This window comes from Mastigoproctus giganteus, chromosome 4, assembly GCF_048544385.1.
Source record: "Mastigoproctus giganteus isolate SK-2022 chromosome 4, ASM4854438v1, whole genome shotgun sequence".
Classification (NCBI taxonomy): domain Eukaryota; kingdom Metazoa; phylum Arthropoda; class Arachnida; order Uropygi; family Thelyphonidae; genus Mastigoproctus; species Mastigoproctus giganteus.
The window spans coordinates 103,754,183-103,771,789 of record NC_143578.1 but is presented as its reverse complement, the minus strand read 5'-3'; the positions used below and the strand labels follow the sequence as shown (position 1 = coordinate 103,771,789).

The 17,607-nt window shown below is 38.0% G+C and overlaps 1 protein-coding gene across 1 annotated transcript in view; it reads left to right on the top strand.

Moving 5' to 3' along the window:
- The window catches only part of LOC150086960 (KICSTOR complex protein SZT2-like), a 1,378,951-nt gene that overhangs the window by 964,216 nt on the left and 397,128 nt on the right, over positions 1-17,607 (top strand). The window contains exon 46 of the mRNA XM_090372336.1: positions 13,436-13,593. Coding sequence (XP_090228462.1) covers positions 13,436-13,593 — 158 coding nt within the window. The remainder of the gene's footprint in view (positions 1-13,435; positions 13,594-17,607) is intronic.

The window sequence follows — 17,607 nt, the reverse complement described above, 5'->3', positions numbered from 1 at the left end:
CAGTAGATTACTCCCACCCTCATTATACCTTTGCTTCCAACTATCTCACACCATATGGATTCTATACTAGCATGCGAAATGTCTGAATCCAGGAAAGCTTTCATTGTGCTCAAGCGGCTTTTGATAAGAAACATGACCCCACCACCTCTTCTATCTTCCCTATCCTACCTGAATATATTATACGTACTATACTGAAACTCATCATCCCCTATCTCCAGGTGGCACTACGTTTCCTTAAGCTCTATTATGTCAGCATTACTTGTGCTAATCAGCAGTTCAAATTCACTAATTTTATTGACCACACTTCTGACATTACTGTATAAACAGTTAAGAGACTTAGTGTTCTTGTATAATTAACTACCCTGATACACACCTAAAGTTATTTAAGCTCACTTCCCTGGCATTAGCAGCCCCAGGTGCCAAGCATTATAGTGATATGATCAAGCGATTCCCTAAGTGATTTCTAGAGCGTTTTCTCAAGGCTATAGTTTTGTTCATTTGTTTTTTTTACATTCTCATTAAGTAACAGTAAACTTAGTCTTACAAATTGTAAGTAAGTTTCAGAAAGGGAAAACCACCTTTCCTTTTTTCCTTTAAACTAACTTTTATACCACTTGGTCACTCTAGTGGCACTGCTGCTGCCTCCCAGTAGCAGGGCTGGTAATCTGGGAGAAGAAATTCACTCTCCCAGGGCTGAAAGGAGCAAAGATGGATAACAATATGTTTCAACCTTTGCTAAGTGGAAACATATCATTATCAAAGACACCGAAAGTGACTTCTCCTAACCCAAGAGGTTGGAAAAAAACCCTCAAGAGGAGATACCAACATTCCTCATACTTCACTCTCTTTCAGAGAAGCCTCTATTTATTTATTTTTTTTCAGTTGTTGGCGCATCGGCTTCTGTGGCCATAATGCACCTTCCAAGGTTTTTGCACTACTCTGATCCAAGCCTGAGGCGGGATTCGAACCCAAGACCTTTGGATTGCCAGGCAGGCACTTTACCCACCTGGCTAGCCTGGTCGGCGACAAGCCTCTGAGTCAACTATCCCCATTTCTTGTGCAGAAATGCATTGAGTCTGCCGCAGGTTCACCAAAAGCAGTAATGTGACTCCAATCAGGGGATCTTCAAAGACACCGAAAGTGACTTCTCCCAACCCAAGAGGTTGAAAACAAACCTTCAGGAGGAGATAACAACATTCCTTATACTTCACTCTCTCTCAGACAAGCCTCTGAATCAACTATCCCCATTTCTTATGCAGAAATGCGTTGAGTCTGCCGCAGGTTCACCAAAAGCAGTAAGGGACTCCAATCTGGGGATCTTCTAGGGGATCTGGTAGAGACCATGAGATCCCAGCATTCTGCAAAGTTGTTAAAGCTGACCACTTTTGGCAAACAATGAATTATAAGTTACCCCTCATGCCATCCTAAACTTCTCAAAGGGAGTAATTTGGAATGGGATTTATTAACAGTATCAGAGGAGGAAATGGTGAAAGAGCTAGGTGAACAGAGTCATCCAAGCAAGGAGGATCATGACTCAGTAAGATGGTATTCTTGTTCCAACTAGGAGCATAATCCTCACTTTTTGCTCACACATCCTACCAACATCTGTCAAAGCAGGATATGTCCATTGCCATGTCTGTCCTTATATCCCAAATCCCATCAGGTGCTATAAGTACCAAAAATACGGACACTCCCAAACTGCATGTCAAGGTGAGGCAATATGTCCTAATTGTGGATCAAAGGAACACAATAAATTCAAATGCACTGCTACCACTTCTCATTGTCCAAACTGTAAGGGTAATCACCCGGCTTTTTCCAAAACATGTGATCTATGGGAACATGGAAAAAAAATCCAAAATTATGAAGTGGAGAACAAAGTTACATATTCAGAGGCAAGAAGACAAATAATAAAAACAGAGCCAAAATGTACATATGCCACAGTTGCTTGACAATTTCACTCCATAGCTATTCAAACAGATATTTCAGTTCCTCCAAATATATCCATTGCTCTAATTGGGCACGTTCCATACTCTCTCTCCTTCCAAATGGTGTCCTCTGCAGCAAAAAACCGAACAAGCCAATAATACCCCAATTACCATTCCAGCCAATATTCCTCCAACAGCAAAATCAAAAGTGACAAACCACAAAACCTCAACCTCTGATTTCAATTGGAATGGATATTGATCAACAGAATGAAACTGACGATGGAATTTTGGAACTTCATGCATCCGATGAAATGGACATGATATGTCCTTGCTTTCCTAAGAAAGAAAAGCAAAGATAGATAGATACAAACAAGCTACAACTAAAAAGCAGTCAGAAACAAAAACAACCAACAAAACTTCTTAATGGAAAGAATACTTCCATTAAGAATTGCAGAGACTTTCGGAACACAAAAGATGATTTATATGATCTCATCGAATGCTATGAACCAGCAGGCATATCCCTTCAGGAAACTTATTTAAATTCACAAGTGTGTCCTACCATAAAAAATTACACTATTTTAAGACGAGACAGGAGTGACTTGCCAGCTCATTGACGGGTGGCGGTTCTTATTAGAAACAATGTTCCATCGAAACACTTTGCTCTTCAAACTTCTTTTGACGTAGTGGAAGTGTGCACTGTAATTGGAACCACTCTTACAATAGCATCTATATATATATATCCCTCCTAATTTCTCATTCTCTTCAAATGACCTAGAAAAACTTATAAACCAACTACCACATCCATTCCGCTTGCTTGGAGATTTCAATGCACATCATTCTCTGTGGGGATCTTCAAAAATTGACAAGAGAGTTAAACTAATAGAATCACTTCTTGATGTTTGTCAATTTTCTCTTTTGAACACTGGCGAGCCTACCTATATTCATTTTTCTACAGGATCCATGAGTGCAATAGATCTATTAATCTGTTCTCCCTCTATATATACCAATACGGAATGGTTTGTTCTTGAAAATCCAATGAGTAGCGATCATCTAACCGATCCTCTGCAAGTTGCAAACACGGGTAAACCTCCCTTCATTGCGTCGCTCCACTTGGAAATTTCGTAGAGCACATTGGAACGAATATGCCTCACATATCCAATTTAATGAAGAAATAGTCCTTTCCCAGCCCATAGATAATGGCACAGAACACATAACTAACCAAATATTGCAAGCTGCCAATTCTGCAATACCAAAATCTTTGCAGGGGAAGCGCAAACAGTAATTCCTGGTAGAATCAGGATTGTACACATGCTAAACAGGAAAAAAAAAACAAAGCTTGGAATTTGTTTCGCAAATTCCCAACAACTAGTAACTGAATTACCTATAAAAGGATGAAGAAAAATTCTGGAAAATAAGACAAAAAGCAAAAAAAGTTGCCTGGATTAGCTTTTCCTTAAGTATAAATAAGGACACGGACAGCAGACTCATCCGGAGGAAAATACAAATGCTTAATGGCAAGTATGTTCCCAGCTACAGTATTAAATTGGGAAGGGAAGATGTTGTCGTCACCGGTAGAAATAGCAAATGCTTTAGCAGAATCGTTTGCCAGTACATCAGCAATATCCACCCACAACCCAGCCTATCAATGAATTAAAGAATCTGCAGAACATCAAAAGATCATTTTTTCTACAATACGTTCACATCCTTACAACCAGTCATTCACATTAACAGAACTTTTAGCGGCACTCAATAAAACATCCAGTAGTGTTACTGGTCCTGATGGGTCTGCTACATAATGTTAAAACAACTTGGCAACAGAGCCAAAAGAACATTGTTAAAATATTACAACAGAATATTCTTAGAAAATACCTACCCAATCTCCTGGCCTCACTCAATTGTTCTAGCCTTCCTGAAGCCAGTAAAGGATTGCTCCTTTCCACATAACTACCATCTGATTTCACCAACTAGTTGTTTAGGCAAAGTCCTGGAAAGAATGGTTCACAAGCAGCTAACTTGGTTCCTGGGAACGAACAACTTTTGAAGATAAGTCTTTTGAAGAAACTGTTGAAGATAAACACAAGAAAGGCACCCGGGGTGGATGGGATCTATCCAGTTATATTAAAGGAGGCAGCAAAGGAAGTAAGCAAACCCTTAGCCATAATTATGAGAGCTTCCTTGGACTCAGGGGAGGTACCCATAGACTGGAAATGTGCAAATGTGACCCCAATTCACAAAGGAGGATCAAAGGCTGACACAAGTAATTATAGACCTGTGAGCTTAACTTCTGTTCCAGGAAAATTAATGGAGGCACTGGTTAAAGAAGCACTGCAGGATCATTTAGACAAGACTTCAGTTATAGCTCAGACACAGCATGGTTTTGTTAAGGGGAGGTCTTGCCTGACCAACTTGATTGGATACTATGATGCAGTCACAAAAGAACTGGATGCAGGGAATAACTTTGATATTATATACTTGGATCTTAGAAAGGCTTTTGATACTGTTGCACATGGAAGACTGCTACACAAATTGGAGCAGTGTGACATTGGAGGCAAATTGCTGCTATGGATAAAGGGGTGGTTGAGGGGGAGAAGACAGAGAGTGGTAATCAATGGACACTGCTCATCGTGGACTGATGTTATTAGTGGAGTCCCTCAGGGCTCAGTGTTGGGTCCATTATTGTTTTCTGTATTTATAAATGATATTGATGATGGTATATCAGACTTAATGTCCAAGTTTGCAGACGATACAAAGGTTGGCAGGGTTGTCAAGGACACTACTGACACTATGCTGCTGCAACAGGATCTGGAAAGGTTGAGCAGATAGGCTGAGAGGTGGCAAATGAAGTTTAACATTGTCAAATGTAAAGTACTACACATGGGAAACAGCAACCCCAGAGCAACGTATCAACTCTGTGGTACTACACTGACAGTGGTAGAGAATGAAAGGGACTTGGGGGTGGTTGTGCAGGCAGATATGAAGTTCTGTGAGCAGTGCAGACGGGCTGCAAGAGTAGCTCATGGAGTATTGTCAATGATATACAGGAATTTTTCCAGCAGGGATAAGGAGGTGATTATTCCATTGTATAAGGCGATGGTCAGGCCACACCTAGAGTACTGTATACAGGTCTGGAGGCCTCATTTCAAGAAGGATGTAGAGCCGCTGGAACGAGTACAGAGAAGGGCAACAAGATTAGTAAATGGAACAAAGGGGTGCTCTTACGAAGAAAGGCTTAAGTTTTGCAAATTACAGTGTCTGGAGACTAGGTACCAGCGAGGTGATCTGATAGAGGTGTATAAAGCCTTGAATGGTTTAAGCATGCTCAGCTGATGGGATTCTTCCTCTAGCTCAGAAAAATCACCTTAGAGGGCATAAATTCAAATTGAGGAAAGACAGATGTAGGATAGACGTGCGGAAATTTGCCTTTAGCCAGCGGGTGGTTGGTTGGTGGAACAGACTTCCATCCCTTGTGGTGGAGGTTGATAGCCTAAATAAGTTTAAGGCTCAGCTGGACAGGTATTTTGAACGAACAGAGGGGTGAAGTGGAAGTGGGGTTTTTTTTTTTTTTTTTTTTTTTGGCTGATGCTGCATAAGCTTGCTTTCTTGCATCAAATGCCTCTACTAATGCTAATGCTAACTTACTAAATAGTAACCAGTATGGATTTCGGAAAAATCGGTCCACGGTAGATGTGATGATAAAAGCAGAAGCAAACATCCATAATGCCTTCATAAGGGGGACAACATCTAGTTATGATCAATCTCGATATTGAGAAAGTGTTTGATATCACCTGGTGATACGGTGTTCTTCGAGATCTTCACTCTTTCAGCTTGAGAGGGCAATTACCCCACTTTATTCAAAACTTCCTATGCCACAGAATGTTTCCGGTTAGATACATGAACAATTTATCCAAATCATTTGATTTGGATAAATTGTTCATGTATCTCAGTGCAACATTATTTTCAATAAGATTTACAAATATGACACGGGAAGTACCAAATACAGTATAATCGTACATGTTTGCCGATGATTTCATTATCTCTTGTAAATCTCAAACTATGAACACCATTGAAAGGCAGCTTCAAATTTCCATAGCTAAAATAGAATCATGGGCATTACGGAATGGTTTCTCTCTAGCAGAAAAGAAATCCACTGCAATTCATTTTTGTAAAAAAATGCAAACTACATCCGGACTCAGAAATATATTTAAAAAAATGCCTGATTTGTGTTACCAACAAGTTCCATCTATTGGGATTAAACTTAGACAATAAACTTAATTTTGCTTCTCATATAGCTTATCTTCAGACAATTTGTTTTAAAAAAACTGAGCATCCTAAGAGCTGTCTCCGCTATGTTCTGGAGTGTTGATAGAAGCTCTCTCCTACATCTCTATAGATCTTTAATAAGATCACGCTTAGATTATGGATCACTGGTCTATGACTCTGACAGCATAGTGCCCTTAGGATAGCTGTGGGAGCCTTCAGAACATCCCCAGTTCACAGCCTGTACATTGAGGCAAATGAACCTCCTCTTCATCTCAGGAGAAAACCACCCCGTGGGGCTTCAATTGCAAGAACTCATACTCAATTGGGATATTAACTTTCAGAAAATATTCCATGACCTTGCTACTCCAGAACTTCCCTGGACTGATTACTCATCTCTCTGTGACAATTTCTTTTTAAGATGGGGAAAATCCACTCTGGCAAATATCACCTTTCAACAGCTGCACAAATCGCATTCCTTGGCCAACTCAGAGAAAGTACATATTTATACTGATGGCACCAAAACAGATGCGGCTGTAAGTGCTGCAGCAATTTCTTCCATGTTCTCAGTAGCCGTATCTCTTCCAACTGAATGCAATGTCTATACCTCAGAATTATTTGCAATAAAACTGACTCTAGATAACATAAACAATTTCCATATTGATCAATCTCTTATATATACAGACTCCTTAAGTGCAATCACTACCATTCAGTCTACCTTTTCTCCCTCTTATCCCATTCTTAAAGAGATCAAGTCTAAATTATTTTACTATCAAACAGACAACCAGAAAGTTACCTTCTGATGGATCCCTGGCCATATCGGCATCCCAGGTAACGAACATGCAGATACCACTGCTAAACATCCCGACTCTGGATTTTCTACTCAACTGAAAGTGCCCTACACTGACTACAAATCCATTATAAAAAAAACATGTAGAAAACAATGGTCTCATCTCTGGCAAACTCAAATCAATAATAAACTGTTGCAGATTAAAAAAGAGCCACAACAATGGTCATCTAGTTTTAGGAGAAGCAGATGACAAGAAGTGATTCTGGCAAGGCTCCACATCAGTCATTCGCATCTAACTCATCTGTATTTGCTTCTGGGAGAGAATTCTCCTCAATATTTATTTTGCCAGTCAGACCTAACAATAAAACATATTCTCATTGAATGTCCTGAACTTTCATCAGTCCGAAAATCCAGCTTTAGCTTCCATATCCAACTTACAGGAACCTTTAACCTTATCACATATTCTTGGTAATAAAGCAAATTTGGAGGAACTGTTTCAGTATTTAAAATGAATAAATTTGTATTATTATATCTAATAATAATAACATGAAATTAGTAATAACTAAATCATGAACAGGCACAATATGGCCCAAGAGGCTCTTGTGCCAAAAATCCTCAAATACTACTATACTACTACTACTACCTAGCATTAGCTACCCACTCATTTGAAACATTTCTATCCCCAGAACATCTTGCTAATATGTTCATTTGGGGTAACAAACAAGAACTCTTGAGGTAGTGCAAGTGTTACTTGACCAATATTCTCAGATAAATGTGTATCTATATTACCCTTGTCTCCCCCCCCACTGTGATGCAGTAAAGGCTGTGAGTCTGTTTCAGATGGCCCAAGACCTTGTCAGCCTTCCTCTACAACAACTACTCAGCAAATCACAAAAGCCCAGGAAATCTTGGATGAAGACAGGTTTTTTTGAAGCAAGTATCATGACAGACATACACGTTGAACAACAATATGTGATTCGTATTGTCAGATGGGGCTTAAATTCATCAGAAAAAGTTAGAGATGAATGAAGCATATGGTATTGAATGTCTTGTTAGGACAGACAGCAATATTTAAATAACACAAGCTATTCAGTGAAGGCTGTGAGTCTGTTGCAGACGACCCAAGACCTAGTCAGCCTTCCTTCTCAACAACTCCTGGTCAAATTGCAAAAGCCCAGGAAATTTTGGATGAAGACAGGCAAATTGCACTTCATGAATTAGCTGTTAGAATGTCCATTTTATATGGTATTGCTCACAATAATGTGAAAAATCAACTGAAAATGTCACACAAATCTGCAGCCACTGGATTCCACACAGTTTGACTCCAGAACAAAAACAGCAAAGAGTAGACTTGTATTGCATGGTATTTTGTAAAGAAATGATTGATCATTTTGAAACACAGGATCAAAACCTTTTAAATTGAATAGTGACTTGTGATGAAACTTTGATTTTTCACTATGATCCAGAGACAAAACAACAGTTGGGTGTGTGGAAGCATTCTGATTCGCCTTCACCAAGATCTAAGAAATTTCAAGCTTCTTGTTCGACTGACAAACAAATGGTTCATGTGTCTTTTTTGATATAAAAGGCATTCTTATTACACATTTTGTGCCTTGTGAAATAACTGTGAATAGTGAAGCATACTCTGAGGTTCTCGGATTCAAACTTCGCTGTGCCATTCGTGAGAAGTGTCAAGAACTTTGTGGTGTGAAGTGGTTTCTCCATCAAGACAATGCCAACCCCATATGGCTAATATTGTGCAGCCAGTGATTACTGACATATGTGCTAAGGCTCTGTCACATCCCTCTTATTCCCGGACTTAACCCAATGTTATTTCTTCCTGTTTCCATGTCTGAAGAAAGCTCTGAAAGGCAACTGTTTTGCATCCAACAATGATGCTTGCAGAGCCACAACAGAAGCACTTCACAGTCTTTCAAAAAATGGCTTTCAAGAAGTACGATGGTGGTAAAAGTGTGTAAAGTTCAAGGGAGTGTATTTCGATAAGGCGAAATCCACAGGATTCAGATGACGACAATTAAGACAAGACCTTGCACCAGTCCATGAATTAAATGATTACCCCTCATATTACCATTAACACTATTTGTTTGTAGTGTCTATTCCTGTGTAATAAAGAGTAGGGGTGCAGTTTATTTATGTGTAAATTACTAAATGAAAAGGAGCACTTTGATCCCTTATAAATTCCAAATGACTGAGCCACAAAAACTGATACAGCAGACTCTTCGTTTTTAGGGATTGGATTAACCGGGACACTTCAAGACTCCAAAGTAAAAAAAAAAAAGAAAGATATCTGCTGGAAATAGTAAAATTCAAGTAATAAATAGAATAGGTATAAACAAATGTTTTGCAAGACCTGAAATTAACATTAGCGTGATGCTACATAAGCAAGCTTATATAGCATCAGCCAGAAAAAAAAAATTTCTAATTTCACCCATCCACTTGCTCCAAATGTTTGTCTAGTTCTGCCTTGAATCTATTTAAGCTATCAACTTCTACGACAGATGGAAGTTTGTTCCAGCAATCAACCACCCACTGGCTAAAGGCAAACTTCTACACATCTATCTTATGTTAGAATTATCTTATATTACAACTGTCTTTCATCAATTTGAATTTATGCTACCTCAGGCAATTCTGAGCAAGAGGGAGACTCCCATCAGCATTGAGCATGCTCAAACCATTCAGGCTTTTTTTTATACACCTCAATCAAATCACATCACATCACATCGCCGGTGCCTAGTCTCCAAACACTGTAACTTGCAAAACTTGTCTTTCTTTGTAAGAGCATGCTCCAGACCTGTATACAGTACTCAAGGTGTGACCTGACCATTGCCTTATACAAGGGGATAATCACCTCCTTATCCCAGTTAGAAAAATTCCTGTATATCATTGACAAGACACCATGAGCAACTCTTGCAGACCATTTTCACTGCTCAGAAAAATTTCATATCTGCCTGTGCAATTACCCCAGGTCCTTTTCACTCTCTACCACTGCCAGTGTAGTACCACACAGTTGATACATTATTCTAGGGTTACTGTTTCCCATATGCAGTATTTACATTTTTAAATTTTAAACTTCAGTTGGCACCTCCCAGCCCATCTTCTCAGCTTTTCTAGATCCTGTTGCAGCAGCGTACTGTCATTAATGGCATTAACAACCCTGCCAACCTTCGTATTGTCGGCAAACTTGGACATTAAGCCTGATATACCATCATCAGTATCATTTATAAATACAGAAAACAACAAAGGACCGAACACTGGACCCTGAGGGACTCCACTAATAACATTAGTCCACGAAGAGCAGTGGCCATTGATTACCACTCTGTCTTCTCCCACTCAACCATCCCTTTATCCATAGCAGCAATTTGCCTCCAATGCCACACTGCTCCAATTTGTGCAGCAGTCTTCTATGTGCAACAGTATCAAAAGCCTTTCTAAGATCCGAATATATGATATCAAAATTATACTTTGCATCCAGTTCCTTGGTGACTACATGTTATGCAATCAAATTGGTCAGACAACACTTCCCCTTAACAAACCCATGCCGTGTCCAAGCTGTAACTGAAGTCTTGTCTAGATGATCCTGCAATGCATCTTTAACGAGTGCCTCCATTAATTTTCCTGGAACAGAAGTTAAACTAATAGGTCTGTAATTACCTGTGTCGCCCTTTGATCCTCCTTTGTGAAATGGGGTCACATTTGCACATCTCCAGTCCATGGGTACCTCCCCTGAGTCCAAGGAAGCTCTCATAATTATGGCTAAGGGTTTGCTTACTTCCTTTGCTGCCTTATTTAATATAACTGGACTGATTCCATCCACTCCTGGTGGCTTTTCTTATGTTTATCTTCAACAATTTCTCCTCCACTTTCTCAGTTATTACAAGATTATCTAGCTTACTGCCAAAGTTTATACACCTCTGGCATTCCCCTCCCTGAATAACTCCTCACTTGTGAATATAGATGCTAAATATTCATTTAGTTTCTTAGTTACCTGAGCAGGATCATCAACAGTTGAACCATCAATATCAAGTAGACCAATCTGATTCATCCCCTTCCTTCTAGAGTTTACATAAGTAAAGAACTCTTTGCTGCTTTTCTTTTTGTCGTTTGCCAAAGATTTCTCGTAATCTGCCTTTGCCTGCCTATCCTCCTTTGTGACTTAGTTACAGACCAGCTTATATCTATCATAGGCTTCCGTGTCAACAGTTAATTTATATGTATCCCATGCATTTTTCTTCTCTGTCACATGTCTCATTAGTTCATTATTTAGGCCTAAATCTTGAACAATATTCCTTAGTTAGTATGTAAAGCCTAGTAGCTGCCAAGTTTAATTCTTTGAATGCTTCCCATTTTGAATTTTCTGTTCGTAACATCATCAGCTGGTCCCACGGCATTGAATTTAAATACTGTCTCAGACCACCGTAGTCACCTTTATGAAAGCAAAACCCTTCCTTTTACCCTTGATGATAGTTACCTCTTTGAGTAAATCCCACTTCAGCACACTGTGATCACTCCACATAGTGGTTCCTTTATCTGCAGGTTCTTAATGCATGAAGAATCACTACTGATAATCAGATCAAGAGTATTACTCCCTGTAGTTGTCTCCACAACATGCTGCTGTAGAAAACAATCATCCAATAAATCCACAAAAGCCTTGCTAGTGTGTGTGTGTGTGTGTGTGTGTGTGTGTGTGTGTGTGTGTGTGTGTGTGTGAGAGACCAACCACAAATTCCAGTCAATCTCTGGGAAATTAAAATCCCCCATTATAAGATACTCTGATTTACTGGCCCACTCTATTTCTCTGCACAATTGCTCATTAAACTCATCAGGTTCATTAGGCCTATAACACACACCTACTCCCATTTTTCCTTTCCCTGTGCTTATGTCACACCAGAAAGACTCAACATTGCATTGACCACCAACATCAATTGGGTGCACTTCCTTAGATTTTGTGTTTCTTAACTAACAGCATAACCTCTCTACTATCCTGTCTATCCTTCCTATACACACCGTACTCCCCAAGTCCAATTCTGCACTGCTTGTCTGTGTGACACCACGTCTCTGATATCTCAACAATATCTACCTTTGGTGTCTTGACTAGCACTTCAAGCTGATCAAATTTATTAACTATACTCCTAGCATTGGTGTACATGCAGGTATTCATGCACCTGTTTCTACTCTTAGTTACCTTAACACAGCCCATTTATTTACTTGTTCCACTATAACTCCCAGAGGCGTCTCCATAGCCATGTGGGCAGGAGGCACCTCCGTAGCCAGGTGGGAAGGAGCAGCAGTGCATAGCACACGCTTCTTGATTAGACCGGGGTTCGAGCCCGTCACCACCAAATACGGAGGATGCGGAAAGGTCAGGGAATGACCACCGCATATCCCGGAGCAATATGGCCTTAGTTGCTAATGCTCCTGAAAAACCAAAATAACAATAACAACAATGTGGGCAGGAGCAGCAGTGTGTAGCACACGCTTCATGATTAGACCGGGCTTCGAGCCTGTGACCACCAAATACAGAGGATGCAGATAGATCAGGTAATGATCACTGCATATCCCCAGAGTGTATGGCCTTAGTTGCTAATGCTCCTAAAAAAACAAACTCAAAAACAAATAAATGACTCCCAGCAGTCCTGGAAATCCCCATTGCCTTGCTTTCCAGGCTGCTGCTCATTTCAATAGGAGCAGTGCAAGAATCACTTTCACCTCTGCCAGCAGCTGCTTTTAATCTATTAGTCCGTGTATCCCCCCAAGCTAGCAGTTTTCCAGTGCACTGCAAGTCATAAATAAGTAACAAGAAGTGCCGTTATAAGTCGTGATTGGTAGATGAATGTACCTATTTCCCTCAATCCCCCATTGTCTTCACAGCCGCTGCTCAAAAAAAAAATGGAATGAGAAAAAGTGTTTAGTTTGTTTTAGTGCATCACGTGGATTGTTGTATTCCGTCGCACTGCAAATTTTGTTTCGTTATTTATGTCAGGAGTGTCAATTTTTTTTTTTATAGTAAATATGTTTTTTTTTAGAAATTGTGAAAATGATGAGTAAACACAGGGGAATTGTGCTTTCAATTAAACAAAATCTTTAAATTAATCAAAAGTTTGAAAATGGCATGGTAAATTTTTTTGTTTTTTATCTGTCGCCATATTTTTTAAGTACATTGCTGAACATGTCTCAATATTTTTGGATAAATGAGAAATCGATTATCCAGAATGTTATTTTTACCGTCTGTCTTGGAAACTCGAGATTCTACTGTATATAAAATTTGGAAATAAAAAAACAAGTTTTTTTTTTTCTTTTTTCCTTTTTAATGTAGATTGAAAAAAAATATAAAGAAAAATAAAAAAAATATATTAAGGAAAAACAACTTTTCAGTAGATTATGCTTTTTATTTGTGATGATTTACAGTTTTTTTTTTTTTTTTTTTTCTTTTTTTTTTTTTCAGTGGGCAGAATGAATAGACATGCAGGTGATACACATTTGTCAAAAGTTCCAAGTCTGATGTCTTTTTTACCATATAAAACTAAGGAGCTTTCTTCTTCAGTTCCTGATGTAGCTATTAAATCTCCTACTCTGGTTCCAAAAGAAACATCTGTATTCAAGGTAAATTAATATTATATAATAATATTTATTAATTAATTACTAATGAAAAAATAGCAATTAATTAATAATAAAAGAAAAATCATAACTTTATCGCCTAAAGTAATAACATGATATTTTAATGTTTTTTTGATAATAAGAATGTGACTAGTTAATAACTCTTAGTTAGTGTTATTGATTGTACAGATTGCAGCATGTATATGAAGCCACCTCTAATGGGTGATGAATTTCTGTGTGCTGAATGAAAGGATTGCATCTATCTTAAATGAAACTAGGCATACTTTGGGTCAACAGTGACTTACTGAAAAGTAGATAGATTGTTTACTTTTTTGATTATAATTAAGATAATCTTAGTGGGAGATTCAATTGTCAAGGGAACCTGAGAACATTTTATTGAATAATAATGGATGCAATAAAAACAAAACAATTGCAAAACATTATCATGTTATTAACAAGCCATCTGTTCTTACGGAAACTAAAGGGATTGTACTTATCCACTAGGGAACCAATAACATAAAGAAGTGTGTGTGCGTTATAGCAATATGGTTGTGACATAAAGGAGTCTATTATAGGTGATATGACTGTGATATAAAGCAGTCTGTTATAGGCCAAAAGACTGAAGAGAATAATCAATAACATACAGATATATGGAGTGGGCCAGGAAATCAGAATAAATTATTATGGCAGTTTTAAGCTTTACAGATATCGAATGGAAATCAAGGATTGAAAGCTCACTCTCTGGCAGAGCATTTCTTGATTTGCTGTTTTCTGCACTAACATGCTCGAGAGACAACAAAGAATGCAATTCTTAATCTGGTTATTAACAGTGATTAATAACCAGATTAAGAATGACACACACACTGTGTGTGTGTGTGTGTGTGTGTGTGTGTGTGTGTGTGTGTGTGTGTGTGTGTGTCAATGTTATAAATCACATTAGTGCACTGAATACAAATGGCGTAAATGTTGATGATCCTGCACAGATTGCCAATAAACTGAATAATTTCGCAACTATATTCACACTTGCAAAACTTTGCAGATGGATTTAACAGAAGTCTGTGTACTGCTCATTGAGAGTTAAATGATTTTGTAATGATGGAAAGGAAGGTGGAAGAGGAACTGCTATGGCTTAAAGTGAAAGAAGTACCTGGATAAGTTTTGAGGATGGTCAGAAAAGTGGCAGCTATGTTTTAATGTAGCAAAATGCTTGGGAATTAGATAACCCTTATAACTTATATACTTGGCAGGGTTCAGGAATTGAGGCAGACATGAAGCACGACAAGCAGCAAGTATGGCCAGTCGCATCCTATCAATAATTTACCTAATATTTTTGTACAGATAAGAAGGTCATAATCCCACTGTATAAGGCAACTGTGAGACTGTAATTGGAATACAGTAAACCCCCGCTATTCGCGGGGGTTACATTCCTGAGAAATGCCGTGAATACCGAAAACGCGAATACTGAGTTATGGCTTTTATAGTAATAAAGGGGTTCCGTTCCAAAGTATGAAATATATAAGAAAAACTAGTCTAAAATTTTGTCTATGTATGTATTATATGTACCTTCATAATATGACTGTACATAGACAGTACATAGTGAAATGCAAGCATATGGCATCGAAATGAAAATAAGAAACAATTTAATATTAAATGTAATATTTATTAGAAATTTCAAACCAGTGCCTTTGCTACCTAAAACTTATCCCACCACTGTTATCACCAGTTTTGCTAAAGTGTTGATAAAGGAGTTTTGCCTTTTCACGAATGATGAGTAAACTTAACGGAATTTTATTTTGAGTTCGATCTTCTATCCACAGATTTAAAGCGTTTTCCATTTTTTCTAATTTAACATCACGAGTTACAGAGCAAATTTTTGAAACAATTAGCGCATCTTCACGGACACTACAGCAGATTTTTTCTTCCAATTTCGTGATTGATCGTACCGTTGACTCATTGATTTTATAATGTTTTGCCACTGAGGAGACACTTTCACTATTAGAAATTTTGTCTTATAACTCAATTTTATTCGCTAATGTCATCACTTTCTTTGATCTTTTCACATTTCCCTTGTTATTCGTAGCCATATTTTTGTAGGGGTTAGAAAGAACTTGGCCACAATAAAGTCACTTTCTTCCGTTAACACACTCGAAAAAGTGTGTTTTACACTGCAAAACGGTAGATTTATCACTTTTGTAAGCATATCAATTTATAAATTGATAAATTTATTCAATTTATAAGCATATAAATTAAAAGCAAATGACGAAACCTTCCATGACAAGTGCATAACACATATTGAACAAGGATTAGCGAGAAACATCCACGCTCGCGATTTTGTCACCCCTCTCCCCCCACCCAGTGAGCACTGTTTTGACCGGGAAAGATAATTTTAGCCACGCCCATGTTTTTTTATGGCGGAAAATGTTCACGGCGCTTTAAAATTCACATTTTTTTAGGTTTCATTTTATGTTAAATCAGCGACCGCGAATACGCGAAACCGCAAATACAGATACCGCGAATAGCGTGGGTTTACTGTACTGTGTCGAAGTGTGAAGGCCATATCTAAAACAAGACAGTGAACACCTTGATAATATTTTTAGTACAAAGACTTCCAATCTGCTTGATGAGATCTGCAAAAGGACACCTGTATGAAGAAATAATTTGAATATGTGGGTTACAGAGCTTCGAAACCAGACATCATAAGGGGCCTCCTACTCAAATTTCAGGAAAGGAGGTTTAGATTAGTTTATATAAAGTTTAATTTAGCCAATGAGTTATGAATTACTGGAATAACTTATCGCTGTGGTTGGATCAATTCAAAGTTTGAGGAAATTCAGAGTTTAGATGAGTAGTTATCTACATGCAGAGAGAACACAGTTTTTTTTACCTTATTTTTCACTTTTTATATATTTATTTTTATTTTTTATTATTATTTTTTTTGGCTAATGTAGCAAAAGCCTGTGGTTTTCTTATGTACACAAATCATATCACTGAAATCACTGCTTTATTGCATGACTAATACTGCATAGTATTAGCCATGCAATAAAGCGGTGATTTAATTTGTGTTGATAGAAAAAAAAAAAAAAAAATTACAGTTTGCTGCCAAAATATAAAAAAAAACTGTTTATGACAAAAAAAAAAAAAAAAAAAATCTATATATTTTTTTTACTCTTATTATTATGTTTTTATTAATTTAACAATGTAGGCATATTGTCAGTATATTATTTTCAGTTAGTAGTGCTTCTGGACTGATAATATAGTGATAGTTAAATAAAAATGCAAAACCAAAGAAAGTTCATGTAAATTCATTTCAACATAAATAAATCAAGAAAACAAACATTGATTGCTTACCTTCAATCTTCAAAACAATCAATACATATAATTTTCACTGAACTTGTGGTGCAATGATATAAAACATTACACTTATCACTGCACAGGGTGCAAGAATATTTGCTGATGCTATCTAGGCAGTGTTAGGTGGGTTGGAAAACTGCTAGCTTGGGGGGAGACAAAGACCAATAGATTGACAGTAGCCACTGGCAGAGGTGAAAGAGATTCTTGCACTGCTTCTATTAGAATGAGCAGAAGCCTGAAAAACAAGATGCATGGTATTTCAGAGACTGCTGGGAGCCATTGCGGTACAAGTAAACACATGGGTTGTGTTAGGGTAGCTAAGAATAGAAACAGGTGCAGGTATACTTGCGTGTACACCAATGCTAGGAGTTTAGTAAATAAATTTGATGAATTTGAGGTATTGCTCAAAACATCGAAGGCAGATATTGTTGGGATATCAGAGACGTGGTGTCACACAGATATAAGGGATGCAGAACTGCAATTTGGGGAGTACAACGTCTACAGAAAGGATAGACAGGATAGGAAGGGAGGAGAAGTTATGTTATTAGTTAAGAAACACATAAAAACCAAGGAAGTGAAGCCAGTCGACATCGCTGTACAGTGCAGTGTGGAGTCAGTTTGGTGTGACATAAACATTGGGAGATCAAAATTGAGAGTAGGAGTGTGCTA